This window comes from Pantherophis guttatus, chromosome 1, assembly GCF_059756535.1.
Source record: "Pantherophis guttatus breed Tessera chromosome 1, ASM5975653v1, whole genome shotgun sequence".
NCBI lineage: Eukaryota > Metazoa > Chordata > Lepidosauria > Squamata > Colubridae > Pantherophis > Pantherophis guttatus.
In genome coordinates this window covers 54827651-54843251 of record NC_142063.1, presented here as the reverse complement: position 1 = coordinate 54843251, position 15601 = coordinate 54827651, and the positions used below count along the sequence as shown (strand labels likewise).

Below are 15601 nucleotides of genomic sequence, written 5' to 3'. Positions count from 1 at the left end.
AACAGCTTGTCTTTGACTCAGTATAATAGAAGATGTTGTCTGGTTCATATACATCGAACAGTTGTGTTTTTCAACTATTAAATGAGGCCACAGTAAAGAAAAAGATGTGAAAATGGGTTATGGCATTGACTCCGCTGAGACACCAGCAATGTATTGGCTTCTTTTAAAATTGCTTTCATCTTTGTTGATTATTATGCAACTTTAGGTTTTTCTTCCACCCTCCCAATCTCTTTTCCTTTCGTGTTAGTGTTTCTTAGTGGCATATACTATCTTCTTTAACCCTTTGTATTAGCCATTGAAGCAATGGTGAGATTAAAATTTTTTACTACCGGTTCTGTGGGTGTGGCTTGGTGGGCGTGGCTTGGTGGGCATGACAGGGGAAGGATACTGCAAAATCCCCATTTCCTCCCAATCCTCGGAGGCAGAGAATAGATGGGGATGGGCCAGTCAGAGGTGGTATTTACTGGTTCTCCAAACTACTCAAAATTTCTGCTACCGGATCTCCAGAACTGGTCAGAACCTGCTGAGACCCACCTCTGTACTGAAGGAAGAAATAATAACTTGGTAAAAGAAATTAGTAAATAGATTTAATGCCTTGAGATGAAGGCATAGCTATTAGTTAAGATGCCCAGGAAACCAGAGTTTAAAAATACATGAATGTTTGCTTGTTGTTTGCTATTAGGCCATGACTGTTAACATTTCATATTTACAATAATTCACCAGGTGTGGAGTTATGTAGTTTGGATTCCCAGGAGGGAAGGTCTGCATTCCAGAGGGCAAAGATACAGTGAAGCGTAGATAGTTTGGTCAGGAGAAAGAGAGTTAAGCAGGATCCTCCCAATTCTCAGAGTAGATCTGTGGTGATGCAAATAGTTGCTTTAATTTGGCCAGCTTTCTATCTATAAGTGGGGAACAATAAAGGAAACTGCTTGGAAGTAATTCCACATATCTTCCTTGGTTCTTGAGGCCTGACAGCAGTATTGTTAATATAAAGTGAAATGTTGCTGTTACGTAAATCCCTTGCTGGTAGAGACACTGAAGATATTTGTCTGCCCAAGCAGAGCAGCTGAGATGCATAACACACACCTCAGAAATATGCCTCTCCTTTCGTCTTGCAGGAAACTGCAGTGCTACATTCCAAGATTACACTGTGCGAAATCAGGGCAGGGAGAAAACCTCAGCTTTTCAAAAGCATCTTGCTGGCTAGTGTTAGAGTGTGAGACTAGATGGACCCTGACCTGGTCCAGCAAGGCAATGTTTACATTCTTTCCATGACCCAATGACTCATGTGCACACATTTTTCATTGCTGTGCAGATGTGTTCAAATCTGGTGACCATCTCATCACTTTTACTTCTGTTCCATTACATTCTGCTTTTTGCCCCAGAGTTTGTCCTCTTCTGCTACTATTCTTCTACGTGGAGCATTCCAGGTGTGTTGATCTATATTTCCTATAAGTCCCAGCCTGCACAACTAAGGATGAAGGATATTAAAGTTCAATATATCTAGACTGTACATCTAAAGTTTGGGAAATCCTGCTTATGTATTCAAATGATTTCATTTCATTTCAAGGACTGCATTATTTTTACCTAAGACAAGTGAATCAGGCAACTATTCCCCTTACATTAAAAAGTAAAGTTGTGTCAGTGCATTCCATCTACAGGGCACACTTCCCGCACAGCCACCATCTGCCACCCTCCTTTCTATTTCCAAACAAAAAGTAATTTAATTTCTTTTGAACTGAAATTGCCCCAAGTACATGTTAGCTTTGTAGCAAATCTGACAAGAAGATTGAGGTAGACTGACCTTGACATATTTGTAAGAAAAGCAGCTTTTGTAAGAAAGCAAAGAAGATAAGACATCTACCAAAAGAATAACTGAATAAAAGCCCTATTAAAGAGAAAAAAAACAATGGGCAATTTCTTGGAGCATATATGAACCAGAAAATGCTTCCCCAAATTTAGTAGCCTAATGCATGTTTATACAGAGATAACTCTTACTTATGTCACCAGGACTTATTACGGTACTATGTAAGTGGACATAATATTCACCACAGTTTTAACATATGTAGAAGCAAATAACACAAAAGCATTTTTTTTCCAAAATCACAAGTCTCAAAATTCCAGCCAGTTGTAGTACCATCATATTGGAAGGGAACCAAGTGGAGAAAAATGATGCTATAGCTATTCTAAATACATTAGTGTATTGGTCATATTTCTTAGTGTGGTCCTAGGATCTCTGGGGATTCCCCAAGACCTTCTCAGAGACCCACAAAAATCAAAATAATTTGCCAGCCTATGTTGAAAAATAATACAATATAAAATGTCTTCAAACAATCATGAAAAGCAGTAGCAGCAGTGAATGTGTGTTTTATTTTTTAATATTTAATATGGCAAATATAATATGATATATACAACCTATACAAATAAAAGCTCTTTTGGGAGTCCTCAATAATTTTTAAAATTGGGAAGAAAAAAAAAGAAAAAAAGAAACAGAAGAAAAGGTAAAGAAACACTAGTATATTGCATCTGATTTTTGTATAACACATTTTCTCTGTGATGGCTGGAGCTGAAAAAGTCTGTGTTAAAATAATAATGGAAAATGGTGGCAGGCCAATCAGCTATTTCCCTTGTTATGTTAAAACAACATATAAACCTTTTATACACTCAGCTCAGACTAAAACCCTGTCCCAACAACTAGAAAAAAAGTAACATCCTCCCCCACCCCCACCCCCCATAAGCTTGTCCTTTTTCACTTTGCTACCAATTGACTCACTGTGTTCCTGGCTGCCTAAAATTAAGTGGGATTCTGGGCCTCAAAGAATTACTGTTTTTTGGGCTAAGTGGAAAGTGATTTTAAGAATAAAAATCTCCCTGTGTTCTGTCTAGTGCATTGATAATACTGTTGTCCTTCCTGGCAATAAACTTGGAACCTGGATTTCTCACTCTTTAGACCTCCAGACTTCAGGAGAGTGTATATATTTTTTCAGGTTTAGGCTTTGGAGACAATGTGCTACCTTTTTGCACAATTAACTATCCCTTCGCTAGCTGTGGAATGTGGACCCACATTGTACTTCAGCTAACTCCAAGAGAATAAAGAGTCTTAATAACTTGCCTCGTTCACTTCATTGTGCCCATTCTATGCCTGCCTGGATGCAGCATGTCCAGTGTGTGACAGTTTTGCTGATGCACACGTTACAAGCCCTCAGGATAAAGTTCTTTCCTAAATTGAACTTACAGCAATGTAGGGCATAAAAAAAATACCAAACTCCTTTGTTATTTAGCCTGAACAAACCAATGGAGAATGAGCAGCATGAGCTCATCTGGAGAGGATTCTTTGAGGCTCACCTGCTTTAGCAGCAGGTCAACATTGAGGCACTTTGGTAGTGGCAAGAGCCTGGATGCATTTGCTTGGTCTCTGAAAGTGCTGTTTGTCCCTAAATTCATAAGAACGGAATATAAATTCAAAAAATTAACATGAAAACTTAGTAACTGATGTACAGTAATCGTCTAAAAAATAAACTATGTTTGGGGCTATGCTGAAATGTTATTTTGTCATGGAGAAAAGACATTTTCCCTTTCTTCTCTCAGAATAAGCAAGGCCCATAAGGGAACACTCAACTAGCATGAAGTCAAACCATATTTTGCACAACAACTTGAGACTGAGTCAGTCAGAAATGTTATAAACAAACAAACAAACAAACAGTTGATCTTAGACTTTGTTCTCCTCCAATCTTAGAATAGTCAGACTGACGGTCTGAATTTCACAGAACAACAGTGTTTGTTTGAATTCATACCTACTTCTTTTTGACTGAAACTTCTATCAATGTAAAATATTCCTCCTTGTTTTGGGTCTAAATCAATGGTTATTCAAATGTGTCAGAAAAAGCCGAAGAACTAATTTCTGGCATTAAGTTTGAACTAGTTAGATTTGCCAGCCTGAATGCTAAATGGACAGAGTTTCCTTCATGTGTGGCAGGATTTTTCAAACTGTGAGATGTACCTCGCTCGGGGAAGTGCAGACCGGAGTCCAGAGGAGGTATGAAGAACCTTTATGTTGTCCATAAATGTTACAATAACTCCAAAGTTTCATTATATTGTTTCCATTGTTCATTTGTGTTTGTTTTGGTGTTTATGTTTTTAGGGGAATTGTGTATGTTAATATTACACTAAAGGGAAGTGAGATGGTAAAAAGTTTAGGAATTCTGATAGATGGGATTAATTTCTTTGAATTATTTCTTTCCCCAGAAGGCTCTTACAAAGGAACAGATTAGAGGACAGCCAAGATTCAATGCCACCAGTGTAAGATAAGCAGAACAAACATTCCAAGTGGGAAGTTACAGGAAGAAACAGGGTCTAAAGTCCAATTGGTGCTTTTGACGGATGAATAGATTTGGTTAAAAAAAGGACAACTAGTAAACTTCATTTGAAGGACTTGATGGTTTCATTTGTAGAATAAAATATCTCAGAATACAGGAAGTATTAAAAGAAACTATTAATGGGATAGTTACACTAAATCACTTTAAATAATTTATAAAGTTGTCCTGCTCTAGTAGTGTTATGTATATACGCACCAGACGAAGTTTGAATTTTGTGTAATGCTACCATAGTTTACCTTGTTTACTAATATTTTGCATAATGTTTAAGCAATACATCTAAAAAATTATTGATTGAGCTGTAAACAGAGGATAATTCAATCAAATACCAATGACACTTGTTAATGGTTGTCAGAATCTACAGGTGATACATCAGCTATGAGTCCTTTTCCTTCCTAATATTTTGTAGCTCAGTTTGAACATGGCAATAGTAGGATTGATAAAAGGACTGAGTATTTTTAAGTCTAGCTAGGTTGTGTTGGAAAATGCAAACTTTCAAAGACTATGTCATATCCTATAGGCTCAGTTTCAAAACATGTACTTTACTAAGATAATAACTAACTTTGAAATAAACCTTATTAATTAATATTCTATCCAATGTACCATGTTTGGCTATTACCCATGATGAAAGATTAGAAATCTTAAGAAATTGATTTTTTACTACTTAGAAATAAAACTGAGTTTAGAGACCAATATTGCACATCTCCAGCTCCTTTTAGGCTGGTGCTTATTTTACAGTCTGCTCAAATAAGATGGTGTCTCTGTGTGTGTGTGTGTGTGTGATAATACATTATAATATTTCAAAAGAACAGTAATAATAAATCAACCCTCTCTTGAGATGAATGAATGCCAAGAAAATTTAACTAGGATTGAAAACGTGGTGAAGTAAAATGAATCTTCTAAATGCTATGAAGATGCTAGCGTTTGTACGGAGCTGACCAAATGAAATAAACTATTAAGGTACATAAGAATATTCATGAGTCAGATCAGATATCTAATACCTCAATTTGCATAAATGTAACATTGCTACACAGGCAATATTGATGAAACATGGTTCAGCTGAGGCCTTGGTCACTTCTTGGAATGAGGCAATGGGGGGACTGCCTTAAACTAGATTGCATCTATATAGCATCTGGTTGTGTTGATTCTAGTGTTACCCCAGTTTATAAGGAACCTCTGGAAGATGAAGCAGCCTAGAGAAGCACAGAGGAAAAGTAGGAATGAATCTGACCAGACATATAGTAGATAAGACTCCTTATTAGGACTTATTAGAACTTACCAGGGCAGTAACAGTGGTTAATGCTTATTTCTTTGTTTTTATTGCCTCTTTTGAGTGTCATCTAGCAGCCTACTCAGTCACTCCAGACCAGAAGAATATATGCAGAGCTATTGCGAGGACTAGACAAAAACTTTCAGATTTACCAAAATTGTATGCTGGCTGGGTGTTGTTGTTAGTTGCAAAGTCGTGCCTGACTCATCGCAACCCCATGGACAACATTCCTCCAGGCCTTCCTGTCCTCTACCATCCTCTGGAACCCATTTAAACTCATGCCTATTGCTTCAATGACCCCATCCAGCCACCTCATTCTCTGTCATCTCCTTCTTCTTTTGCCCTCAATCTTTCCCAGCATTAGGCTCTTCTCCAGTGAGTCCTTCCTTCTCATTAGGTGGCCGAAGTATTTGAGTTTCATCTTCAGGATATGGGCTGGCTGGGTAGGTCCTATGAAATTGAATAAGGATGATCTTGTGATACTACATGGGAAGAGTTTGATCCATTAATCCTGAGGAAGTGGATAGCATCTTACTTAGGTAGTGTTGATATGGACATTGGTGTTTTACATTTTGTGCCCCTCCTAGTTGGTTAAGACCTCATTCTTCCTCAAAAAACTATTGCTGGATCCTACAGAACTGGACAATTTTCATTCTATCTCCACTTTCTGGAGCAGTTACTGAACTGATAAGTCAGTTTACAAGCCCAAATGTACAACTGTAGAAAGCAGTGTCAGACTCTTTGTATCAGGATTCAGAGTCAGAATACTGTATTGAGATAGCCTTGGTCATATTTGTGGTTGATCTCTGGCAGACTCAGGATGGTAGTGATACATCCATCCTGGCACTCCTTGATATCATGGTGGCTTTCAACACTATTGAACATGGTATGCTTTTGGATTGACTTAGGGGGAATGGAATGGGGGCACGGTTTGACACAGTGATTTTTTTTTCTCTGGGTCTGTTTCCAGTTGTGTTTGGGGGAGGGGGAGAAAGTCTAGTCCAAGGCCCCTACTTTGTGGGGTGCCTCAGGGCACTCTTCTCTCCTGGATATCTGGGCAAAGTCTTCCATCTGTACAGTCACTGTGAGTTGGGCAGCCATAAACATTTGTTTCATAAACACATAAAACACAAGATGCAGTATCATCGATAAACTTGGTGCTATCATCAGAGCACCAAGCACCCAATAAACTGATGATATTCAATTGTACATCTTTTCTCCTGGCTGTCCACGTGTCTAAAAACTGGAGGAGCCTGAATAAGGAAAAACAGGCTTTGGTCCAACACTGTGAGAACCAAGTTTGGATTGACCCGTTACAGAAACTGCAATTGGTCCTGAATGTGGTGGTGCAGGTAAGGAGTCACATTATCTGAGATAGGCGGCCATATAATTTTAAACAAATATGTTACATGGCTTATCTAGTTTTGTCTTAGTTTGTTGTATGAACCCATTTAAAGTGGTTTATTCAGTAAGCTATGGTTAAGAAAACTTGGCATGCTCCACACGCTCAGTTACCATCACGACAGTCTTCCCAGAACTTTCCCATATTCCCCGCTACTGATACTTATAGGCGCACATTACTTATGAATGAGAGATAGGCATGAATACTGGGAGTTGCAATGCCAATCTGGAAAGCACCAGGATAGGGAAGGCTGCTATAAAGGGTGGTTGTTTAGCTCATCTTTCTAAAATTAAACTGCACTCCTCTTGGCAAGCATAGATGGAAGCTGGAGTAATAGATCTTCTTGAATCTTCTTATTCACAATGTTTAGCCAGCCTTCCTACCTAAAGTAACTCCTTTCCCTATTAGCCTCTGGTAAATGATTTAAATCAGAAGCATAATCTGCTAGGGTGAAGTTTTGCCTGCAACGCGAGTGGGTGTCAGCGCTTGGAACGGAGGTCACGGAAAGATTTCAAAGCTTCTCCGCAAATACAATGTGTCGCTTTATAACGCTGAATAGCCCGATGAACGGAGCATACCGGCTATTGGGCAGCTGAGCTAGCGCCTTTTCTAAGCCGGGCGCCCTGCAAGCGAGCTGCCAGTTCTTCACTCGACGGGCAGAATCTCCCCTCGAAATGCTCTAAAGCGAACGGGATATTCTTCGACCGGGGAGAACAAAGCCCCCCCCGCTAAACTGTACGCAGAAGGAGTTGGTTGTCAGCGTCCGGGAGATAAGAGGCAAAGGGATCTTCCGAACACCGGATCACCCAACCCAGCCGATCGCTATCAGCTCTCCGGTTCCGTTCGAGGACCGAAGATGAAGAGAGCGAGAGAAATAAGGAGCCTCTCTGAGGGGGCGGGGCATCGAGGGCCAATCCCCGGCCAGAGAGGCGTGGCGGGGCAGACAGGTGACTAATCCCCCTGCCGGACGGCAGAGTTCCCGTCTCTGGGCGGGCGGGGCGTCGCGTCACGTGCCAAGGGGAGTTAGAAAAAGTTGCGAAAGCGCAAAGCGAAGAGGGAGGCATGAAAGGGCCGCCTATAAAACGAGGATTAACTGGTGGGGAGAAGCAAAAAGAAGTTGGAGCTTCAGCATTAAGGAAGCCGTAGTGGGAGCCTCGGGTGGCCACTCTCTTTTGCAGTCCGGGAGGCAAAACTCGCCCAGACGGGGCAATGGGGTGCCTAGAGAAGCCCGATATCGTGCAGGAGGCGAAGCCGGAGCTGGTGGAAGCGGAGGCTCCTAACGGGTCAATCCCGGCACTGGCGCTGGAGGTCCGTCTGACCTGGCGCCGGTGGCTGATCGTGATCCTCTTCAGCTCCTACTCCTTCTGCAACGCGTTCCAGTGGATCCAGTACGGCAGCATCAACTTGATCTTTGCCGGGTTTTACGACGTGACTCCTTTCGCTATCGACTGGCTCTCCATGTGCTACATGATCGTCTACATCCCGCTCCTGTTCCCTGTCGCCTGGCTCCTCGACCTGAAGGGGCTGCGGCTCATTGCCCTGGCCGGGTCCGCCCTCAATTGCTTGGGAGCCTGGGTGAAGACGGGGAGCGCGGAGCCCCATCTCTTCCCGGTCACGATCCTGGGCCAGATCATCTGTTCCCTGGCGCAAGTCTTCATCCTGGGCATGCCGTCCCGCATCGCGTCCGTCTGGTTTGGCCCCCGAGAGGTCTCGAGTGCCTGTTCCATCGCTGTCTTTGGCAACCAGGTAGGAAAGGAAATAGTCTGCTACAAAGGGATGTAAGAAAGTAAGAAGTTGCTTACCCTCGGGCAGAAAGAGAGAACCAAAAAGACCTTGACACTCTCGTTCTCTTCTCCCCCCCCCCGCCCTCCAAGAAAAGTTTGCAGCTTGGAAAAGTCAGACAAAAAGAACACACACATACACACAGAGGGCACATTCTTTCAATATTGGAGTGAAAGGTCTCCATAAGCAGAGGCACTGGATCACATCATCAGGGAATTACAAGTATGCAAACTGGATTAGGATTTAATGAAAGCATCCACTCAAAGCCAAACCACCTGAGGCTGGGAGTGGGAGATGGGAGAGGGAGCTTGAAACCTAAAGAAGGAGAATGTCTGTGAAGCAGACCTTACAGGATGGAAAATGTGGTGGTAAACTTCAAAAATGTATACTAGAAACTTTCTTTGGTAATGATATCCCTTGATGATGCTTAGTGCTTCTGTACCGGAGACAAATTCCTTGTATGTCTAATCACACTTGGCCAAGTAAAGTTCAATTCATTTGTGTCTTCTTCACAAATGTCTATAGATGGTATGTGTTATATAAGCCTTTTCACTTTCTGAAAGCAGAGGGGGGGGGGGAAAGGGTGGTGTGATATAATGATTATGGTGTTTGATTAGGAACAGGGAGACTTGGCTTTTAGTTCACTCTCAGCGCTGGAGCCTTCTTGGGTGACTTTGGGTCAAATAATCATTCTCAGCCCAATCTAACTTCCAAGGTTCTATTGTTGGGAAAAACGGAAGGAGCAAGTGCAACATATACCCTCTTCAATTCCTGAAGGAAAGATGTTAGCAGTCTAATAAATAATTAAATGTGATCCAGACACCACATGAACCAGTGTAGGAAAACAATTGAACAAGTAACCAAAGTGATATTGTTAACAATAGAAGTTTGGGATGAGGAGTCTTAAAGGTTATAGCAATGTTAATATTTTTAATACTGTACTTCGGTAGTGTTTGACAATGATTGAGGGCAAAAAAAGAAGGGGATGTCAGAGAACAAGGTGGCTGGATGGACTCACTGAAGAGTCGGTGTGAGCTTAAATGGTCTCCGAGTGATGGTAGAGGACAGGAAGGCCTGGAGGAAAGTTGTCCATGGGGTCATGATGGGTCGGACATGACTTCGCAACAAACAACAAGTGTTTGACTTACTTAACTGACCTGATTTTACAAAATATTTTGTAGCGGTTGTTAAAGAAAAGCAGCAGTCGTGAAGTGAACTCATTTTCCACAATGGGCAGGGTTTTTTTTGCAGGGAATCAGAAGTAAATGCCGGTTTCTGGCAAAAAAAACAACGATAAATTGTGACTGTGGGATGTTGCAAAACACCGTAAATGTGGGCTGCTTGCCTAGTGCCCAATATGTGACCGTATGCCCACAGGGAAGGTCTGGTCATCGGAACTTTGAATCTGAGTTGTAAATGCCTTTTGGAGGGTCTGGCATAACTTCAGAGTCACTAAGCTACTGGTTGTAAATTGAGAATTACCTGTATATCTACCAATATACTGTATTTTCTGAGTATATGTATATGTTATTGTTCAGTGTTGTGAATGGATTGCTTCCAAGTTTGGAAGCTAAAAGGACTGGGTAGATTCTGCTGCTATTAGATCTGAAATAAATAGTAGTTTATCCTTCAGCTCATTCTCCAGCTGTTAGAGTAAAGAACATACACTCAGAATGACATTACATGCTGTATACAGAAAGGATGTCTTCCCCATTTTTTTTTTTCTCATCAGGTTGGTAGTATACATTCTAAACCCTTTCTCTAAGGGTTTCATTTCAAACTCTGGGTTTTTCTGCCAGAGAAGTATGGCTATGGCTTGTTGAGTAGGGAAATTAATAGATTAACCATGTTGTTAAAACATTTATCATTGAAGATGATTTCACAAATGAAACAAATTATGTTTGAGTGTGGAGTCTCTTTTATATTAGTGTTTGGCTGGGTGAGGAATGAAGCTGTCAAGGCAGGAATCACTGATTCCTTAGGCCATATTAAACAGGCATAAAGTCTAAAGACCATGAAAAGAAAGGGCTTATGTTGAAGATCACAGGAATGATTGAAGACCAAATTGTTCCAGAAAGCAACTGTAGCGTAAGAGCTTGTGCTTAGTGAACGTTTAGCACATGATCATTTATTCTGATTTTGTTGGTTTTATTTTTTGTGTGTGTGTGGATGTAAGCTATGGAGAGGTGATATATTTTGCAGCAGTATAGAAATATAATAAAATAACAAACAACTGGATTCTTTTTTTCTGTTTCTCCCAAAGAGGTCTAGGGAAACAATTTCCTTACACTTGAAAACTACATATAAAGCCTGACTACTGTTGGTAGTAGCCAACAGTAATTATTGTCTTGGTGGTAATTAACATCTTCTCCAAGATAGCCCATCCAATTCACTCCCTTGCCATGGCTTCTACCATGGCCTTGAGACAGTTGTTTTGTTCTTTCATCAAGTGTTTTAGAACTATGACTTACTTTAATAATCTAATTTCTAATAGATGCCCAGATTCATGCCATCCTTTTTAGAAAGTTCTGCTTCAACTTTTGCATGTAAAGCTTTATCTTTTCTCTGTTCCTGGATAATAAAACACAGATAACAGATGTGACCTTCAAATAATACTTTTGTTGCTATGTAATTTATCAGCAAGATAATTAGTCTGATCATTTCTCAATGACTAAGTTTACTTATAATATTTTATTTATTTAAAACATTTATATGGCTGTCCATCCGCAATAAATTTTGGGTGGCTCCCAGTATCTACTAAAGTTCATGTTTTCCCTAACAGACTACGGTCCATACCTTCTGCTGAAGACTTTCTGGCTCTTTCAGTGATCAAGATCACCTGCAAGGCCCCTATTGACCGTCAGGAAAAAGAGAACATTGGAAGGGAGATGTTGAAGGAATAGAGTTGGTGAGGTGGGAACCACTGTTCTCAGACTCAGCCAATCTATTATGTCAACTTTGTTTGGATGCCTCCTAATTTTAAAACCAGGAAGTGGATATTCATATTTCTGTTGACTTGGTAGGATGAAAGGATAATACAAACAGAAAACGGGGGGGGGGGGGCAATGGAGGATAAGATATCTGTGAACTAGAGCAGTCATATCTTCTGAATATATAACTGACTGCCCTTATTTTTGTCTGCAGTGAAGCCATTAATTTAACCATTTCTAAATATAAGGCTAAATGTCTATATAGCAATGTGATTTATTATTGTATCTGGTCTGAATCTTGACAGTTTGAACTGTTATGTTTTGAAAGCCTACTAATACAATTACCTACATAATGAGCTGAGGAACAATGGATGCTGACATCCCAGAAATATGCTGACTCTGTGAGAATGTATAAGCTACTTAAGCAACTCTATATTGCAAAATTGCTTTTGTATTGAATATATTTATCTTTTGTTAGATCTTGTGGGACTGGTTAATTTACATGATATTTATCTTTCCATTGTTTTCATCCAAAAGTTATTCTACTTATGAAAAGTTGCTAATTGTTCTTTTTGATAGGGAATACTTTTGTGTTGTTCATGTTTAGTAGACAATGTATATCTACTAAAAGCTATTTTAGAAGTTTTTAGTAAGCTTATTTGTCCATTATTAGATTATTCCTAATTCCGATTCTTAGCTGGCTGGTGAATTCTGGGATTTGAAGTTCACACATCTTAAAATTGCAAAGTTTGAAAATCATTAATCTAGGTGGTATCCTTTAATGAAAAGTTTGTTATGACTACAGTTATGAAGCTCTTTCTGCTGATTCTCTAGCTTTGTCTCTGATTCCCTAGTAAGTCACATGCTTGAACTTTTCCAGTAACCTTCTCAACAGATATACTGTACTCTTAGTGTATTAAGAGGAACTTAACCTTTGTGTATAGTATCATTGGGTTTTGCCAAATAATTTGGTTTAAACTGGTTATTGTGACCCAATTTGTTTGATTTCATGATAGCTGGCAGTCCAAAGTGGACTTTAGTGGTATGTTAACCAGATGTATAATCTACAAATGAAGTCTGAAGCTAGACTGGGGCTACTGTAGTAATGTTGTTCTTATTGATAAAATATGCCTTATTCAGAACATCCATTCATCCACCCGTATGTTTTATTACATGTATGTTCTTTTATACTCTATGTGTTCTTTGATATATCTGGAAATGCCTGATAGCTAAAATTCCTTTTTCTGAGCACCTTATCTGAAAGCCACAGAAAAACCCTGGTAGTAAACACCTCATTTAAATTATGCTACTTCGTACAAGAGCATTAGCAGAAGATTGCAGGGAGGGAATGAGGTTCAAAAAGCATTGAATAATAATAATAATAATAATAATAATAATAATAATAATAATAATAATAATAATGCAAAAAGGAAATAATAATAATAATAATAATAATATATAATATAATGTTATATTATATTATTATATAATATAATATTATATATAATATATTATATAATATAATATTATATATAATATATTATATAATATAATATTATATATAATATATTATATAATATAATATTATATATTATTATTATTATTATATAATATATTATATTATTATTATATAATTATAATAATAATTATAAAAAAGGAAAAATAATAATAAAAAAGGAAAACAAAGCTCTGCATGGCCAATACTTGAAAAGTATTGAAGACAAAGCTGACCAGAAACTAACTTGGAACTGGTTAAGATCAGGAATACTGAAAAAAGAAACAGAAAGTTTTATTTTGGCAGCTCAAGAACAAGCCCTAGCCACAAACATGAAGGCAAAAATTCAACATGTTACCACCAACAGCAAATGCTGCCTCTGTAATGAGAAAGATGAGACAGTCGACCACCTGATCAGTGGGTGCAGCAAAATTTCACAAACTGACTACCTACAACACCATGACCACGTTGCTAAGATCATTCACTGGAAATTGTGTCAGAAGTTTGGATTTGAGTATAGCAAAAACCACTGGGAACATCAGGTTGAGAAAGTTTTAGAGAATGAGAAACTCAAGATCTTGTGGGACTTCAGGATTCAGACTGACAGGCACTTGGTCCACAACACACCTGACATAACAATAGTTGGAAAAAAAAAAGTATGGTTCATTGACATTGAAATACCTGGTGATGCACGGATTGAAGATAAGCAGCAAGAAAAAATCACAAAGTACCGGGACTTGCAAATTGAAGTTGAGCGACTGGAAAAAGAAATCGTGTGTTGTCCCGATTGTAATTGGAGCCCTTGGGGCAATACCCAAAGGGCTACCCCACTATTTAGAAATTCTAAATTTACCACACTTGAACATTTTGACTCTACAAAAAACCACCTTACTCGGAACAGCTTACATCATCCGATGATACCTTAACAGTTCCTAGGTCCTTGGTTAGGACTCGAGCTGCTGAGCTATTAACCAGCCTCAAAGGCTGTGAATCTCACTAAAGATATAATAATAATAATAATAATAATAATAATAATAATAATAATAATAATAATACCACCATTGGTTGGCCTAAACATCTGGCTGACTGGGCAACCAACAAAAATACTGTAGTAATATTATATTAAATTCATATCCTGTCCAATTTCTAAAGACTTTGGGAAGAATTATTGTTATGGAACATTCCCTTATTTCAGGTTAAAAAGGAAAGCTCTATATGGATACATAGATCATGTGTTTTTTTTCAGTAATTAAGGTTATTGTCTTATCCTTGCACAAAATGGATTGGGTACTGTGATTTGTGTTTTAATCCTTGTATGCCTCCAGGAGTCACTGTTATGAGAGAATGGCCATATAAATAAGGTTAATGAATAAATACATAAATCTTCATCTAAGATAAGCATAGTGTGTAGGCAGAACAAACAATTGGTATTAGGTAATTGCCTCTTCCTTGTTTTGAAGTCAGGCATTGAGTGGGCATTGAGAGAGGGAGTGAATTGAGGGAGGATTGCAAAAGCCTAAAAGTTTTGCATGGAGTTTAGAATCTTGAAATCCAAGCAGGTACACAGATCAAAAACAAATGAAAATTATTCTGCTCCTTTAGAGTACAACTAAGTAGGATTCATGAAAATAATTCATAAAAATTATCTTGCCAGATTTGCAAAAATTTAGAGCCATTTCCGTTTTATTGGACTTCAGATCCTAATCAGAACCTCTTGGGAATGAGCAGCATACAAATTTGGGGAACAAAATACATAAATAACTGTCCATTCATAAACAGTGGATTGTACAGCCAAAGAGATAAAGTTCACAGTAGACGTATGATACTATTCAGTAGAGTAGATAGCATTTTTTGGCATAGTCTTTCCCAGGTTGGGAAAAACTGGTACGATCAAATGAATTATAACACTGTACAGGTAGTCCTCAAATTATAACCACAATTGAGCCCAAAATTTCTATAGCTAAGCAAGATGGTTGTTAAATGAGTTTTACCCCATTTTACAATCTTTCTTGTCATAGTTGTTGTGGATCACTGCAGTTAAGTTAGTAATACGCTTGTTAAGTAAATCCGGCTTCCCCAATGATGTTGCTTGTCGGAGGGTTGCAAAAGATGATCACATGATCCCTGCACATTGCAACCGTCATAATACATGCCAGTTGCTAAGCGGCTGTATTTTTAGCACATGACCATGGAAATGCTGAAATGGTCATAAGTATGAAAAATGGTAATAAGTCACTCCACTGTTGTAACTTCAAACGGTCTCTAAATGAAAGGTTGCAAGTTGAGGACTACCTTTAACTGCAAGGGGAGAGCTAGTTTGATGTGGTTATTTAAGGTTCTGGGCTAGAA

The 15601-nt window shown here is 38.9% G+C and overlaps 1 protein-coding gene across 2 annotated transcripts in view; it reads left to right on the top strand.

Annotated features, from left to right (window-relative positions):
* The first annotated feature begins 7986 nt into the window (after positions 1-7986).
* Positions 7987-15601, top strand: part of FLVCR2 (FLVCR choline and putative heme transporter 2) — a 44177-nt gene continuing 36562 nt past the window's right edge. For both annotated transcript variants that reach the window (XM_034418143.3, XM_034418144.3), the window contains exon 1: positions 7987-8791. In XM_034418143.3, coding sequence (XP_034274034.1) covers positions 8255-8791 — 537 coding nt within the window. In that variant the 5' untranslated portion in view covers positions 7987-8254. The remainder of the gene's footprint in view (positions 8792-15601) is intronic.